The sequence below is a fragment of the Numenius arquata genome, chromosome 2 (genome assembly GCF_964106895.1).
Source record: "Numenius arquata chromosome 2, bNumArq3.hap1.1, whole genome shotgun sequence".
NCBI lineage: Eukaryota > Metazoa > Chordata > Aves > Charadriiformes > Scolopacidae > Numenius > Numenius arquata.
The window spans coordinates 101,111,478-101,127,866 of record NC_133577.1 but is presented as its reverse complement, the minus strand read 5'-3'; the positions used below and the strand labels follow the sequence as shown (position 1 = coordinate 101,127,866).

The window sequence follows — 16,389 nt, the reverse complement described above, 5'->3', positions numbered from 1 at the left end:
TTCTCAAAGCATTTTCTAGGTGCCTCTCAGAATTTCTTTAGTAGTGTAAACAGGATGTATTCTGAGGCATATTCTGGCTTCTTGTCCACACCTATACATGAAATAGGGGAAAATATTTTTCACGCAACACACAAACACACACACATCCTGAGTAACATGCTCTGACATGCTCTGGACAATCCTGCTTCAGCAGGGGAGTTGGACTAGATGATCTTTATGGTCCCTTCCAACTCTAAAAATTCAGTGAAATTCAGTGAAATTTGATGCTCATGTAAATTTCATATATCTTAAGATTCCATGGAATATACTCAGACTATGCATTCTTTTTCCATTTATATACTTTATCCTAACGATTCCTCATAAGTATTTCAGAATTTATATCTCCTACCTAAGAGCAGGAAGCTTTTTTCCTGTTCACAGCTGTTTCACAGCTGGAAAAAAAATGTCCTTTTGACTTTTGATAATCAATATGAGTTTCTTTTTGGAGTTCTACAAACGTATTTATCCCTGAGGTTATATACTCTGTAGGGTCTCTAACAGTAATCATCGTAATGTTAACATAGAAAACTCTCAAGAAATTTAGCTTCTGAACATACATTCCTTGCCTTAATTTGAAGGTACTGGGAAGTGCTCTCAAAAACCTTCCTCAAGTACTGCTTCTTGACTTTAGGTAGTTCTTCAATAAACCAGTCTCATTGGGGAAAATGGAATACTCAGGGAGTTTTAGTATTGTACAGGTACTACTTACTGTCAGCTTGATACAACTAACACCAATATATTTGTCAGCCAAATATTACTTTTACATCAAAATTCCAGTCTTGTCTCACTTTCTTGCTGTTAGTTCAAGGGCTCCTGTTACATTAAAATCCATTACTTGAGACTGAGCTCTTATGATAACATGTTACCTGACAGGTATCTGCATTAGTGAGTATACCAAATAATAAAAGTCAGAGTGTTTCTATTATATTTCTACCTAGGCAGTATTTTTGAGATCCACATTATAGATCTGTGTTCTGGTTTATGTACTTACATTGCAATTTTTTAGAAACGTTGATTGGATCACTCCTTTCTGATTAGCTCATTCAGAAATGCCTACACTGATCAAGGAAGGTGTTGCAAGTTTTGACATAAAGTTGGATTCAATTTCTGTTTACAGATTTTGTGATTGAATTTGAAGATGGGCTGCATGAACCAGGGGTATGGCATTACCAGACGGAAGTTCCTGGAACTCAGACAACAGTACAGTTGAAGTTGTCTCCGTACGTCAGCTACTCATTCCGTGTGATAGCTGTCAATGAGATTGGCAGAAGTCAGCCAAGTGAACCATCTGAGCAGTACCTGACAAAATCTGCAAGTAAATAACCATTCCCGCTTGCCAGTGATTGATTTATACTATGAATGGTGTTCAATTTGCTTGGAATGCAAACAGCAGTCATTCTTGTTCACGTGTAAATATTTTATTTTTAGACCCTGATGAAAATCCTTCTAATGTACAAGGGATAGGCTCAGAACCTGATAATTTGGTAATAACGTGGGAGGTAAGTTTGGTTTTTTGAGCTTTCATTTGTTTTCAGGTCTCTGAGTAGCATTTTTTTAAAGAAATGATGATTGAACTATGAACACGCTATGAGAATACCCAATGTGTTGCTTGTTTCCAACATGCTTGAAAAAGAGTAAAATCCAGATATTTCCTGTCTTCATTTTCAGGGAAAAGCTGCATGCATTATGAAAAAAATATTAATAGTTTAAGGTGCTGTATTTTGCTTGAGTGATTTCTCAAGATAAGCCATTAATTTGGTAATACAGGATGTTTTGCTGCCAATTTAGGAGAACTTGAATATGTAAATTGTGGTTTATCTCAAGTAGAGTCTTATTTTTAGAATTAATTCTAATGTGTATCCTAGTTCTACCCTCAACTTTTGTGATAAACTAAATTACTGTGCACTCTTCCCCTAAAAAGCTTTTGTGGAAAAGTTTTCTCTCTCATGCCCTTACCATCGTGACAGGGATTCAAGGAGAGCCATGTAAAACCAATTTCCCATCCCGGGCAAGAAACATTGTCTAGGGAACACTGTTTATAGGGAGCTGGTGTAAGTCTGCTTTTTCCTCTTTCACTTTTTAAGAAATACTTGAAAACAAAAGATGTATGCAGAAATCACAGTGTGTGGTTGTATAAGAATTAACCAAGAAGCGGTATTCAATGTGATTTTTACTAATGAATGAAAAGCAACTGAACTGGCCTCCTGTAAAAGCTAAATTGCACAGCTTGGAAATTTCAGCATTGCTTCTCTGTCACAGAACACAATGGTAGATTTTCAGTAAAATTCTAAAGAGGAATCAGTACATTTCCATTGTGACTTTGGATTTTTTAGATTCTTCAGAATATTTTTAAAACATTTTCATTTACTCTTTTAATTTCAGTCTTTAAGAGGTTTTCAGTCTAATGGACCAGGGCTTCAATACAAAGTCAGCTGGCGTCAGAAAGATGTTGATGATGAATGGACATCTGTTATAGTTGCAAATGTATCCAAATATATTGTGTCTGGTACACCAACCTTTGTTCCCTATGAAATAAAAGTACAAGCTTTAAATGACCTGGGATACGCACCAGAGCCATTAGAGGTGATTGGACATTCCGGGGAAGACTGTAAGTTTTGTAGTTTGACTCAATTGTACTAATTAAAAGCAACTAAATGTGTAACCTAAATGGGTATTTAAAATATTAAGATATTGAAAAAGGAGGATAGTAGTTATTTTTTTAATTAAAATGAAGTAATTTGGTGATAATAAGGTTTCATAATACTCTTTAGTAATAATCCTGAGGTCAGATTTTCAACATAGGAAAATTTTAACCTCCTTCTTGAATGCAATATTCGTGTAGTGTCTCATTCTCACACGGTACTTGTTGCATCCTTTCCACACAGTGCCAATGGTTGCTCCAGGCAACGTGCAGGTTCATGTTATTAACAGCACATTAGCAAAGGTGCATTGGGACCCAGTTCCACTAAAAACTGTCCGAGGACACCTTCAAGGGTACAAAGTAAGTATAGTCAAAAGCTTTCTGTTCCTCTTTTATTAAAATAGATCACTCTTCCTCTATGAGACTGTATCCACATTGAAGTAACTGACATATAAGGACTCTTGCTTTTCAGTAAGCTCACAAATTTTGCTGACAACAGCATTGATACAATTCATTTAGAGTTCAGCAACGTTCCAGCCTTGTAGTATTAGCCTCCTGTGACATTGTCCTTGAAGAAAAATGGAGTGTTTGCTCTTACATTTTCAGACATTATATAGATTTTAAAAATTATAATAGTTTTACGAATCTTAGTCCAAAAGGATATTTAGAGGATGAGGAGAATTAGTTTCTGTAGGAGTCTCTTCTAGGTCCGATGTGTAGATTACTCATCTTCTGCCATAATATGATTAATCACATCTTTAATTCTGAGTAACTGGACACTTGCTAGCTTATGCTGGGTGCTGTGTCTTTTTGGAAGCCAGGAAAAAGCTCAGTTTAAAAACTCAGTTTAAGAAGATAGGAAATGGCAGAAGATTTGGAGTGTACATGTAATTGAAGGAAGCTCAGTGTAAGATGATGTGCTGGCTTTGATGATAACTGAGAATACTGTGTTGGAGACAAAAGACTGCAATTAATAGAGAATGTTAGACAGAAGGACTTCAAGGTTAGAAACTGGGGGAACTGGTGTTCCTAGAGGACAGGGAAAATCTGATGGCAAAAGATGCTTCAGAGGTTGCACTAGAAGCCCGTCAGAAGAACATCAGGAGCGGAAACTGCAGAAGTATGGCAGACTGGTTGTGGAGTGAAGAGTGGAATGAGAGGATATACTGACTTCCTACACAACAGTAGAAGAAAATAAAAGACCTCTTTGCTCCTCTGCAAGTATACTAATAAATATGTTCTAACAAAACAGACCAGTTACACAGCCCGGAATAGGTTACTTTGTAAGAAAAATTTGAACTGTTTCTGTTTACATGAAAGGAAGAAAAATAAATACTTGAAAAATGAAAAGACTAAAGAATATTTGGAGCAGAATCATCATTTATAAGTACATCATACTTATAAAATGGAGGACCAGCACTCAAGAGCATTGAAACTGAACTTGAGTTACTACATGTATATGAATTCCTTATATATGGATGTCACTTACCTGACACAAAATACCACCATCCAGAGAGACTTAAGCTAGTTCTGTATGAGCTAGAAGTACTTGTAATTACTGTGGTGCTTTGCCCTAGATAATGAACTTGGCTGAGAAACGAGACTTACCATTCTGTTAGATGTTTATCTGTTAGATGACAGTCTCATATCAACCTGGTATTTCACAGACAAATGAGCAACCAAAAGAAAACGTCCATTATGTGAGGATTAAAGTTAGAATTTAGTAAAATTAATACTTATTATTAATCCAGTTATAGCAACGGTAATGGTCATAATCCAAATTTCTGTTAAAGGACATTAATAATACAAAAAAATCCATAGGCGCAAACATCTGACCATACATCAGGTGTTAAGTTCTCACCCATCAAAGGCATGGTTACAGTGAGTAGTCATCATCCCAGGTTTAGATGGAGATTTCTTCTTCCTCAGACTTGGAGTCTCCGAGGGTTATTTTCTATCCTGTATTTGCTATTGGGCTGCACACTTTCCTCTCCACTTGGTCTAAGGATTTAGTCATGCCATGATTACTTCTGTTTAGTGTGTTAGTCCTTCTCTCGATACAGTATGATTTTTTTTCTGTGGGAAGGACACCAAGCAATTGCTCAAAGCTAAGCAAAACTGAAGCTAAAATAAGCTAGTCTATAATCATAAGTAAAACAAGCTTGAGATGACAGGGTTAACAACAGGCATGACCACTGAGTAGGTTTGCTGTTATGGCTGGGACAAACGAGACAATGGTATATCCTTGAATAAGTTGCAGATGCAGCAAAATTTGTTAAATAACTTTTGCAGATACAGCTAAATCAAGCTAAAATAGGTTAAATACTAGACAAGGTGTGACAAGTCCTAAGACTTAGTGGATAGTTATTGTAATAAAGCTTTCTCTGAATACAAGCTGAAAACTTTTCAAGTATGCAAAGTACGCTTTAAGCATCTTAGTTATTGACATAGTTTACAAATCACATGACTGTCTCTTTTTAAAACAATCAGCAAAATGCTACTAGCAAACTCAGGCTTTTCTAATGAATAAAGTTATTTCAGACAGTAGACCAATACGCAGTGTTGCATTAGGGACTCATTTCTTAATAAAGAGGGGGTATTCCTCTGAAGAGTTATGTCATGAAGACAAATCTATGAACAAAGCAGGAAGACATCTAATTAGCAGCAGTCTACAGAACATCACTCATATTTTGCTCTTGTATTAATCCAGCTATTAGTTTATATGCTGTGGTACTATAAAGCATTTCAAACCTAAGAAGAAATTTTGTAAATAATTCTTTTCACTGTTACTGCTGCCATTTTTTCCTGTTATTCTTACAGATTCCGTGATTATTCAATACAGCACATGAAAAATGTGATTTGGTCTTTTTTACTGTCATATTCTTCTTCCAAATCACTGCTTATCAAACCCAGCTTATTATAGCTCTCTTTTAATTTCAGTCTGGCTAGTGAAAAGTGATGACCCAACTATAATTATGTGCTTTGTGAAAAGTTACTGCCTAACAATTCTTAAACCATCATGAACCATACCTGATGAGTTTCAATACTAATAGTACCAGCACTTCACATTTTGAATAGCTTGTAAATGGCTTTCTACACTAGTTGATAGGATAAGAGCTACAGGATGACAGCTGGTAGTGTTGAAAACATTAACTCAAGCCATGTAAAACACAGTGGCACTTAACAGTGATTAGAGTGAAATGATACGTTGTTAGCAATAGAAAGCTGGTGTTAGTGTAAAATTGCTTTATAAGCTACCTAGTTGGGCTTTGTAAGTCTTAACAGTTCCCGTTTTTGCATTCATATGTGAAATCCCAGCTTCCTTAATTAAAGAGGTGTTTTGCAGTTGGCTTAAATGGAACCAGAATTTTACCTATTTACGTTGCTTTATCAGTTTTAGTGTGTTATCCATTTTACATGCATGAAAATTACACTGTGAAAAATGAACAATGATGTATTTGAAGGTGACAATCCTAGGAGTAACACAAGTCTTTGTTAATATCTTTTAAGATATAATGATAGAGAGACTATAGTAAAGAAAGTGCAGTCAAGGTAATTACCTCTGAGGCTCATCTGTAGTTTCTTAAAAATTTAATCAGCAAATTGGACACCAGAATCAGCTTTGTGATCTGATCTAGTTGTCACATAAACGGAGGAATAGTCTTCCGGTCCCTTGGTGGAGATCATTCCATGACTGTAACCTCAGAGTCCTTTCAGAACTTGTGTATTTTTCCAGCCCAGACAAATGTTTTTGTTTCTTTCCCATTTAAAAATATCTACTTGGCTTCCACATCACAGGGAATAGCATGGTCAGGTGTGTGACATAACTAGGTGGTAAAGTGCAGGTCTGCTTTGGAAGCTGTGTAGACATCTTAACTGCAAGAATGGATGGTATGAATGAGTCCTGCCTCTCAGATGACTTGCTAACATGAGAACAATCACATACCAATACAGTTCCAAACCAGAACCTGTGTCAAACTGGCATTGAGCGTTAGCAGAACTGGCAGGTGTTAGTCTTCACCCAGTTGTGTTGACATGACTGTTTCTGGACAAGGTCTGTTTCTGGAGCAGAAAAGCTCTATTGTTTCTCACCTGAACTTATTAAAGTTGCAGTTATTCATATTCATGGGTACTCATGGAAAAGCTTAGAGTTTGTAAAATCAGAACACCTAAACACTCACTGTAGATTTTCTTTTGTCTTTAGGTTTACTACTGGAAAGTGCAGAGTCTATCCAGAAGGAGTAGGCGGCACGTAGAAAAAAAGATCTTGACTTTCAGGGGAAACAAGACTTTTGGAATGTTGCCAGGGCTGGAGCCCTATAGTTCTTACAAGCTGAATGTTAGAGTTGTTAATGGTAAAGGAGAAGGACCAGCAAGCCCAGACAAAGTATTTAAGACCCCTGAAGGAGGTATGAAATGAGAAAGGTAGAGCATAAAATTAAATGTGTTTTATTCAGAAATAGAACGCTAAGAGTGTAGTTGCTGAATTTGCATCTTGGACATTAGAAAATAATAATCTGGGTCAATGCAGTAATAATCTTAAGGATTTAATAATTCATGAGCTGTTTTAAGTTAATCTACTTTGTATTTACTGTATGTTCTTCTTAAAAGTTCCTAGCTCACCCTCCTTTTTGAAGATTACTAACCCAACATTGGATTCTCTGACTCTGGAGTGGGGTTCACCTACCCATCCAAATGGTGTTTTGACATCATATATACTGAAGTTTCAGCCAAGTAAGTTAATTAAGACTATGTAATTCTAACTTAGACAACACGTCTACCAAATAGCAATCCATTTATTAAGAAAAAATTATATTAAGATTATAATGTACAAAAGCTATGATTGCATTGTAGATGTCAAGTTTGAAAAAGATTAATGCATTTGTGACAATATAGATCACTGTTTTGAAAACTTCACTTGCTCAAGTACAAGGTTAGCATTTTTCCATTACTTTTATTTCTTCAAACCATGCTTCACAGAAAAATGGAGGTGAAGTCCTGCATACAATTGACAGCCAAGTTAGAATCAAAATACTACCACTTAAAAATCTTATATTCTAACTGCAGAGAAAATATACTTAGAAGTAGATCATAATACATCCAATTATATTGTTGTCTGCTTCTTCAATTTTTATGGTATTTTAATTTTAAAATTAAAAGTCATAAATATACCATTTACTCATATCAGAGCTATAAATCATTTCCGTAGGATCCCCTTGCCTCTGCTTACTTGCCCAGAAATTTGTCAGCAGTGACACTGGAAATTAAGAGATTCATGTGCATGGAACAGGCTAAGGAAGTTTGTTTTCTTCCACTTACCAACTTCCACTGTTCCTTGGCATTAGATACAAGTCACCTCATTATTTTTTTTTTCCTAAGCATACTGAACTTATTATGAGGTAGCTAGTTTAGAGTTTCAGAATTTTGTAATGATTAGTGTTTCAAATATGTGTAAGTTCAGATGACTCAATGTGGACTCAGTTGTCTTGGATTCAGATATTTACAAGAATGGAACTTGAACTTAAAAAACTTGAGGGTGTTTCCTATCTTCCTGTTGAATTTTGACGCCTCGCAAAATGTGACTCCTCACAAATGTGACTTTATTTTGAAACTATAGATTATCTTTCATATAACCTGAAATGATCAATGCAGCAGACAAACAAAACAAATAAATACAAACAAAAAAGCCTTTTTTAACACAATGATAATGTAGGCAATTTTGCTAACTAACTTTTTTTTTCTTTTAACAACAGTTAACAACACCCATGAATTAGGTCCCTTGGTAGAGATAAGAATACCTGCCAACGAGAGCAGCTTGATATTAAAAAATTTAAATTACAGCACACGATACAAGTTTTACTTTAATGCACAAACTTCAGTTGGATCAGGAAGTCAAATAACTGAGGAAGCAGTAACAATTATGGATGAAGGTAAGATGGGTATGTATAAAGAAAACCCATTGAGTTTAAAAACCACTACAAATTTTATTCAAAATATTACTACTACTTCCTTCCATTAAGAAAATAGCCCCTAGTAAAATCTTCTCTAGAGCTCTCTTAGCTGTATTATATACTAATAAAAGATTTTAAATCATTTATAAGAAAAGATGTACAAAGGGTTTCTACTGTAGCAGGAGCCCCAAAAGAGATGTAAAGCCCCTCCTTTTGATATAAACTTACAAGAGCTAAGACTTTGGCTTTTCAGGCTCCAAAGGTTCATGTAACTTTACATTTTAAGTGGTCCCCATTCACTTATTCACTTCATTGACCTGCTCTGGTCACAGAGAACAATACTGAAACAATGCAGCTTTATGGCTAGAGAAAATTATTTCTTTTTTGATGTAGCTTCTGTGAGGTCCAAACTTTTTTCAAAAGCTGGCAAAAACTGTAACTTCAAAAAAGCTGCAGAAATTAATTTGTCATCTATTCCCCCAAGTAGCTGGTGACATTGCATAATATTTAAATACTCTTAGGTTTATTGTTCAATTCTTTCACTATCAATTTTTACATTTATAGCCATTCTTCATCTCTGATTTTGGCAGTTCTTTTGTTGAAGATGTTGTTTATTTAAATGTGAAAGTTTAATAAAATAAGAGTAATTTAAAACAAAGGGGAAATTTGGGGGGAAAACCTTTTATGCTTTCACACATTTTAATATTAAAAGTCCATTTTGATGCCATCTTTTAATGTATTTTTGTGCTTGGTAAAATTATAGTTTGTTGAAATTGCTGTAGATGAGTTTGTATGCAATGCAATTTCTCTAATGGTGTATTAAGGTTGCATATAAACGACATTTATTTTAAATCATGAATCTTAACAAGCATGAGAAATAAAATTTTGTAAGTGCATGTATATTAATTTTTGTCTTGTAATAGTCTGTCAGTGTTCAGCATAAGTGGATGGTTTCTAATTTATTTGAATTAATACATTTTATCTAGTCTGCATGCTTTTCTGGTTTATAATGAAATTATATACGTATGTTGCCTTTGGTGTTGTATCTAATTATATAGTGTTCCTGTTCTTGTTTTCCTCTATTAAAGCTGGTATTCTCCGTCCTGCTGTAGGTGCAGGCAAAGGTAAAATGAAACTGCATGATTTGTTAATGTGTGGATTTTGCAGTGTTGCAAATGGGGAAATTGCAGTGGTAAGGACAGAAAATCTTGGAGCACACGTTACTATACAAAGTATTAATCAGTGCTGGAAGAAAACATTTGTGGGTTTTGTTTTGTTTTGTTTTTTTAAAAAGGAATCCGGAATGCTTATTAATACCTTTAATCTATTTATTCTGCCACAGAGTTCCAGGGGAATTCATTAGCTTTTCTTCAGCAAAGTCTAATTATTTCTGAACATTTAACAGATGTGTGTCACTGTCATAAATATTCAGGACCCAGGTGCACTAGCACTGATTAGCTGGAGTAGAAAAAACAGCACTTTTTGCAAAGGAGATTTCTTTACTGCCTGTGCCATGTGCTTTTCTTATTTTTAAAAAAAGTAGGTGCATTCTTGTTCCCACTGCTGATTAATGCTACCCATTTGATCGCATTTATTTCATTTGCAAGCCAGCTGTGTATAGGAGACAGATGACTGACAATACCCTCTGTATACTTCTCAGTTCCAGTATCAGGTTGAATATAGAGACAAATGGCTTCCTGCTGTCTTGGGTTCACAGATCTTGTGAGTGAGCACTTGAGGATATTTCAGTGAGGGGAACATATTGTCTTCCTTATTCTTGAATTCAATAATATTTAGTTCTTTATGATGCAGTTCTTCTGTCAAACAAGGCGTTCTTGACATTTTTGCACACATTTTTTACAGATTTTGATACCTTTTCTGTCAGAAGCAAAGATTGTCCTGAGGACTGTTAGGTAGCTGTAAGTCAGAAAGGTGACTCTATATGTATGTGTCATTTTATCACAGAGGTGTCATTACCACTAATGAACATCTATGCTTCAGATTCCCGGACCATAAATGTCCCAAATCAAACTCTGTACGTGAAATGCCCAACATTTTTTACAAGAAGCATAAATTGTTTTACATATACTTCTTTCCATTTGATGATCAGGTGTTTTGAATGACAACAGCCAAAAAAAAGAACTTTATTCAGTCAGTCTGGTGTAAATCAGACTATATATATGTATATAGAGATGCATTTGTGCATATATTGCATATATTTATATATAAGTATATTCTAACATCAGTTACATTTCTGGTAAGTGTGTACAGCTGTAGATTTATTTTAATGACAAGTCTTTCTTACTGTTTGTTAGAGTAGTTCTAGCTGAGAAGTCAGCACAGATTGGAACAATCAAACTGGTTTGTAGTCCTGGACATTAACAGCAGAAATGTAAATCAAGTTCTCATTATTTTGTAGCCAACTATAAAACTCATGCAAGGAAAAATGGATTCTCTGTGTGAAACTGAGATCTAATTATATCTGTATCACAGTCTGTGGCCAGCAGAAAGCATCTTATTTGTAAGATCAGCTGGAGCAGCTCACGTTTCAGAGCTGTCATCCCAGATTCTCTGAGAACTAAGCAGATGTCTTCGTTGGTTCCATGCCTTTTATGGTTTCAAAGTTTTCCCATATTCCTTTAGCATCTAGCTCTTAAAATTGCAAAGGAAACTTTGGAACTGCAAACAGGATGGAACTAAAGCCATGACATCTGTTAGGACATCCGAGTTGCTGCAGGTCTGAGATGAATGTTCTCAGTGGTTACTTACATTAACATGATTAACTGTTTTGCTACTGATGAGGAAGGAAAAGGAGGATCGTATTATCAAGATCGAGTGCCAAATTATTTGGTCTCATGAGTGGGTGGATTTGGAAGGCAGAAATACCCAGCCCACTCAAGGAGAACCTGTACTCAGCAGTGAATTTTTACTCCGTTAAGTGCCAGAGGGCCTATACGTATATAGAGTTCTTATTAATGTGGACCCAAAGCCAAACCAAGGAGAAGTTGAAATTTAATCTCAACTTTTTTGTAATCTATCAAAAATGTCTCCATTTTTCATTTTGAAGGGCAGAACTTACCAGAAAAATATAATTATGCTTTCTCTTTCAATTTGAGCACATTTATCTCGGAATTTAAGACAATAGGTCCCAGATTCAGTCAGCCAAAATTGCACTGAAATTTCTGTACTTGGTGTTTTCTGCTGGCTGGCTGCCCATGAAGACCTGCAGCTTGGCCAGTCAGAAACATCAGACACAAGGTCCTGGAGGAATTCAAATTATCTAAACCTGGGCAAGTTGTGCAACTTGGGACATATTTCTCTTCTCAGACTACAACTATATATTACAGTGAAAGGGAAATATTGCTACGGTAAATCTAAGGATCTTAGAGTGTCTCAAGATTTTTATTGTAGTTCCGTAATACATTTCCTGTCTCTTGACACCATGTGTCTTTTGCTGTCTTTTTAGACAGGTGTGGGCCCTGCATTGTCTTTTATTACTTTAAAAACAATGACAGTAACCAGTCTGCTTACTGCTACACTTGACACTTTTAATACTTGTCCCAACTGAGTTTGTCTGATTATAATGGCTGTCCTGGTGCTAAGTAAAGATGCCTGGTATATTCTAGACCAATAAGTAGAGAAGCATGTTATATGCATTTTTCCCATAAGGTAAAATAACAATTTTAGATGAAAACATGAAATAGAGGTCAAGTCTAAGGGATTTAGATAAAGGAATCATTTTTTCTGTAGCTTGAATAAAACTTAGAATCTCTATTCAAATGGGGCTGGAGACTAATAGAAGGAGTAAATTATTGTCTCTCTGTAATATGGGCACCATCCTAGTAAAAAAGTTCTTTGGACAAATAGCAGAAAAGCAGTGGATCTTGGCACTTTACAAGAACAGAGGTTTTTTTTCCTTCTCTAAGTAAACCTTAACAGAGGAGATCTATGTCATTCTCTCACAAGCCCACATGAGTAAATCATGAGGCATGTTATTTTACTACATGGGCAAACTGTCGTGTTGGAGTTGATACTCCTATTTGACTTGCACTGTCTCTTTTCCTTTCTAATACTGTGATGTTATAAATGACTTAAATTTCATCAAATTGTGGCACTACAAAGAAAACATAATTGTTTTTCTTCTTAGCAACCTGTATTCTAAATGTGTCTGAAAACTGCATGTGTAAAACATAACGTAGCATACCCAGTATTAGATAAGCAGTATGTATTGATATCTAACCAAAGGCATGAGGTAACAGCTGTAAGAAAAATTGGGGAATAAGAACATGATTACATATAAAATAATTATAGTAGCAGCTGGAAAGTGACTCAGACAATCGTTGGAGTCAAGTCTTTCCTACCCTTTTCCATTCATTAGAAGTTTTAAATACTTGGACTATAGAGGAAGGTAGAGAATACAAATTTGACCAGTGGTAGAGATGAAAGTTGCTCATTAAATTAAATCGTCACAGAGTCTTGTTATTGTGTTTGTTATAAGCTGAAGTGTAGGGAGTCATGGCATGATGTGTCAGTCTCTACATTTCACAAGCCGCCTTGTTCCACTTTTCAGTTTCTTTTTGATTTAGTCAACATTTTTATTTGAAAGCAATGTCTTGTAGTCTGCTTGCACGCGGACACTGGTAACTGGCAGTCCTGAACTGCAATTAAAATAAGGTTGTGACATCACAGTTACCTTTAATTGATTCTGACGCTTCTTGTCAGTGCAGTACTCAGTCTGCCTGCTTCTTCATGTGAACTTCACATTTCAAGTATTACTGACAGAAATACTTTTGTTGCAAGGGAGAAAAACAAGTAGTCTGGCCTCTGGGTTTGAAACTATTCTTTTTTTCTGACTAAATCTCCAGTATGTAGCTCTTCACTGCAGGCTAGAAATCATTCTCAGATGAGTTTGTATCTCTGATCTCTTCATAGAAAATAGGATCATCTCAATTTGCTTTGTTCCTTACAAAATGCTGTTCTTTAAATCATTTTCCCTGCCCACCATCTGTTTTCCCTCCCTCTTTGAATCATTTCACAAAATATCTCCATATTTTTGCTAACAAGTTCAAGCTGCTTTTTCTTTTCAAGTTGATTGTAGTATTTTTGTACTGCTTCTTCAGCTTCTTTCTCCCTGTGGACTTCTCCATGATATAATTATGTGATTTCTTCAGTACAGCCTGCTACGCAGAACCACTGTTTTTTCCTCTTTTAAGTGCACTGGGAACAATGATGATGCTTTGCATGCTAGACTAGAGAAAATTATGATTATTGCAATGCAAAAATTTCTGCAAATACCTTTCGCTTTGTAGACGTCACACAAAATCCATGCCATGCTAAGTGCTTATCAGTGAAATGATTTCTTGCATTTCTTCTTTGTCTTCTGCATTTCTTGCACTACAGGAATGCTCTTGCAGTGGCCTAAATAATCTTAGAAGTGACTAATGCCAATCCTTCCCTGCCAGAAATGGAATTCACTCTTACTGTTACATCAAGGCTTGAATTTCATACTGTACAAGTTGTAGATTAAAAAGCAAATAAAGGCAAACCCTTCTCTGTGTCTTACAGGTTCTGGCAGATTCTATCACCTTTTTCCTTCATCTTTTCCTGTGTGGGGGTGTGGGCTTTTTTCCTTTGAAATTATTTTTCTCTTTATATATGCATTTTAACTAAATTTCTGTGATATATTGCTCTGTGGGCTTTTTTCCGTTTGACGCCAATCTTCAATTGTGTGCTTGTCACTTACCTGCTCTTTTTTCCTGGAGATCACATGAATCCCATGAAAATTCCAAAAGTTTAGTCACTTTGAGGATTATTTCATTTATTGTTTTACTGAAGCAAATCTTGAGAAAGAGTACCTATTCTGTTTTTAAAATCCATTCATTTCTCATGTCGCGTCTTATTAAATTCTTTTGAATCTGCAGCCCAAGTGTAACTGTGTTATTTGGAGGAACTGTGCTCCTGAAAGGCTGGAAGATTAAATGCAACTCTACAAAAAACTCCACTTAAAAAGCACAGGAATTAATTTGAAAAGAAAGGAAAATTTTACTTTTAGCCTAGGCCTCTTTCTCAGCATTTGGCAAATGCTTGTATGCCATATCTCACTACAGGAACGGAACCATACTCAGAGCTGCCAGCTAAATTTTGCATTGTATCGTAGCGTGGTTAAAAGGGCTTAATTTACTGGAGGTAGCTGAATAAGACTCGGTCTGTATAAAAACTGTAACTTATTAACAAGCCATCCCCATCAGTTTTAGAGCCGCGCTTTTGTCAACGCTGCTGCACAGCATCATGCATGGTTACAGATCAAGAGAGCACCGTGCTCCGCTACTGCAAAAGCTCCGCTCCCCGAGACAAAGCTTTCTGCCCCCCCACTTTTTACCAACTGGCGCTTGCACACGCTGAGAGTTTCTGCCAACTGACAATTCTGACAATTACAAGTTTTGCATTTGTGAACAGTGCTGGGAAACATATTGAAGAACTAAGAGGTTAATTATAATTAGAGGTGTGCTGATTGAGAAGACAAGAGTCTGGGTAGATTGGAGACAAGCTTTGAATGTAACTACTTCGACTCTAGGCTTTCATCACCTTGGGATCCATCAGCCATCTTTTTTCTTCTTATGTGTATATTCATGTTGCAAATATGGCACATTTAACAGACCTAAGTAAAATTTTCCAGGCCTTCTGGAAAATTAGATCAAGCAGTAGTGAAAGAGAGGAAGAGTTACAAAAATAATGATTTTGAAAAAATAAGTGTGCTACTGAACAAATTTCTTGGTGCGCTGTATTCAATAGGAAAAAACCAGAACTTACCTCTGACCAAATACTACACATGGATAAATCTATACAAACAGCTATTGGTAAGAATCAGATAAGAGTACATCTGATAAATGTAAGCATAAATAGGTCACTTAGGAGGATTTAGAAACTAAGAGGGTAATTTTCAGAGCTAACGTAATAGTTATATACAATCATAGGAACAAAAAGACATTTACCAGATACCAGGTCTTTAATCTAGCAGGCAGCTCTTAGTCAGAGCAGAAACGGGAAATTGGAGGCGGAAAAAAAAACGCAAAACATAAGATAAGATGGACATTTTACAGGGAAGGTAATTATCAAATTTGCTTAATGGTACAGAAGCTGTCTGTCATCTGGAGTCTCACACAAGATGAGACGTTGTCCTTCATCCCTAAGTGCTCGGGCATGAGGATGGAGAAGTTAGGTGTAATTCTGTGGCATCTCTTTGTAAGAGTTTCTTCTGTCTTTAACATTGATGACAAATATCAGTCATACAGTTGTGCTGTGAATTAGACATCTTCTGTGGAAGTGCAAAATCCAGGAAAATACAGGTTGGAGAAAATATGATTTAATGAAGCAAAACAGAGTCGTATTTAGAATACAAACCAGTTGTTTTCTTGGCACAGAACAAATGCTTAGATGCTGATTGTAACAGACACCTGTTCCTGTGTGCAAATGAAGAAGGAAGTTTATATATCCTGTCTGCAATCTCTAAATTTAGAGCCTGCTATTCTTTCCTCTTGCTACCTTCAAGTGACACAGAGAAGCAGAATCTAATCCCCTTGCATTACCGTACTGTATATGGTTACATGCTAGATTTCCCATAGACAACTCCAGCTCTGGTATTTCTTAGGGGTTTTGTTGTAGGCTTATTAACCTAGATGGCTTTTTTTAAAACCTATTTGATTTTGTTAAGGTAGTTTTAGCCAAGAAATAAATAGATTCTTTATTATTTAAATATGT

General features: G+C 35.8%; 1 protein-coding gene across 33 annotated transcripts in view; it reads left to right on the top strand.

Moving 5' to 3' along the window:
- The window catches only part of NRCAM (neuronal cell adhesion molecule), a 71,437-nt gene that overhangs the window by 33,638 nt on the left and 21,410 nt on the right, over positions 1-16,389 (top strand). For 14 of the 33 annotated variants that reach the window (XM_074165582.1, XM_074165571.1, XM_074165510.1 and 11 more), the window contains 7 exons: positions 1,157-1,354; positions 1,468-1,538; positions 2,422-2,647; positions 2,925-3,040; positions 6,885-7,089; positions 7,292-7,414; positions 8,434-8,610. In XM_074165582.1, coding sequence (XP_074021683.1) covers positions 1,157-1,354; positions 1,468-1,538; positions 2,422-2,647; positions 2,925-3,040; positions 6,885-7,089; positions 7,292-7,414; positions 8,434-8,610 — 1,116 coding nt within the window. Of the gene's footprint in view, positions 1-1,156; positions 1,355-1,467; positions 1,539-2,421; positions 2,648-2,924; positions 3,041-6,884; positions 7,090-7,291; positions 7,415-8,433; positions 8,620-9,719; positions 9,756-16,389 lie in introns of all 33 variants that reach the window. The other 19 variants (XM_074165554.1, XM_074165497.1, XM_074165506.1 and 16 more) reach the window with 6 other exon arrangements.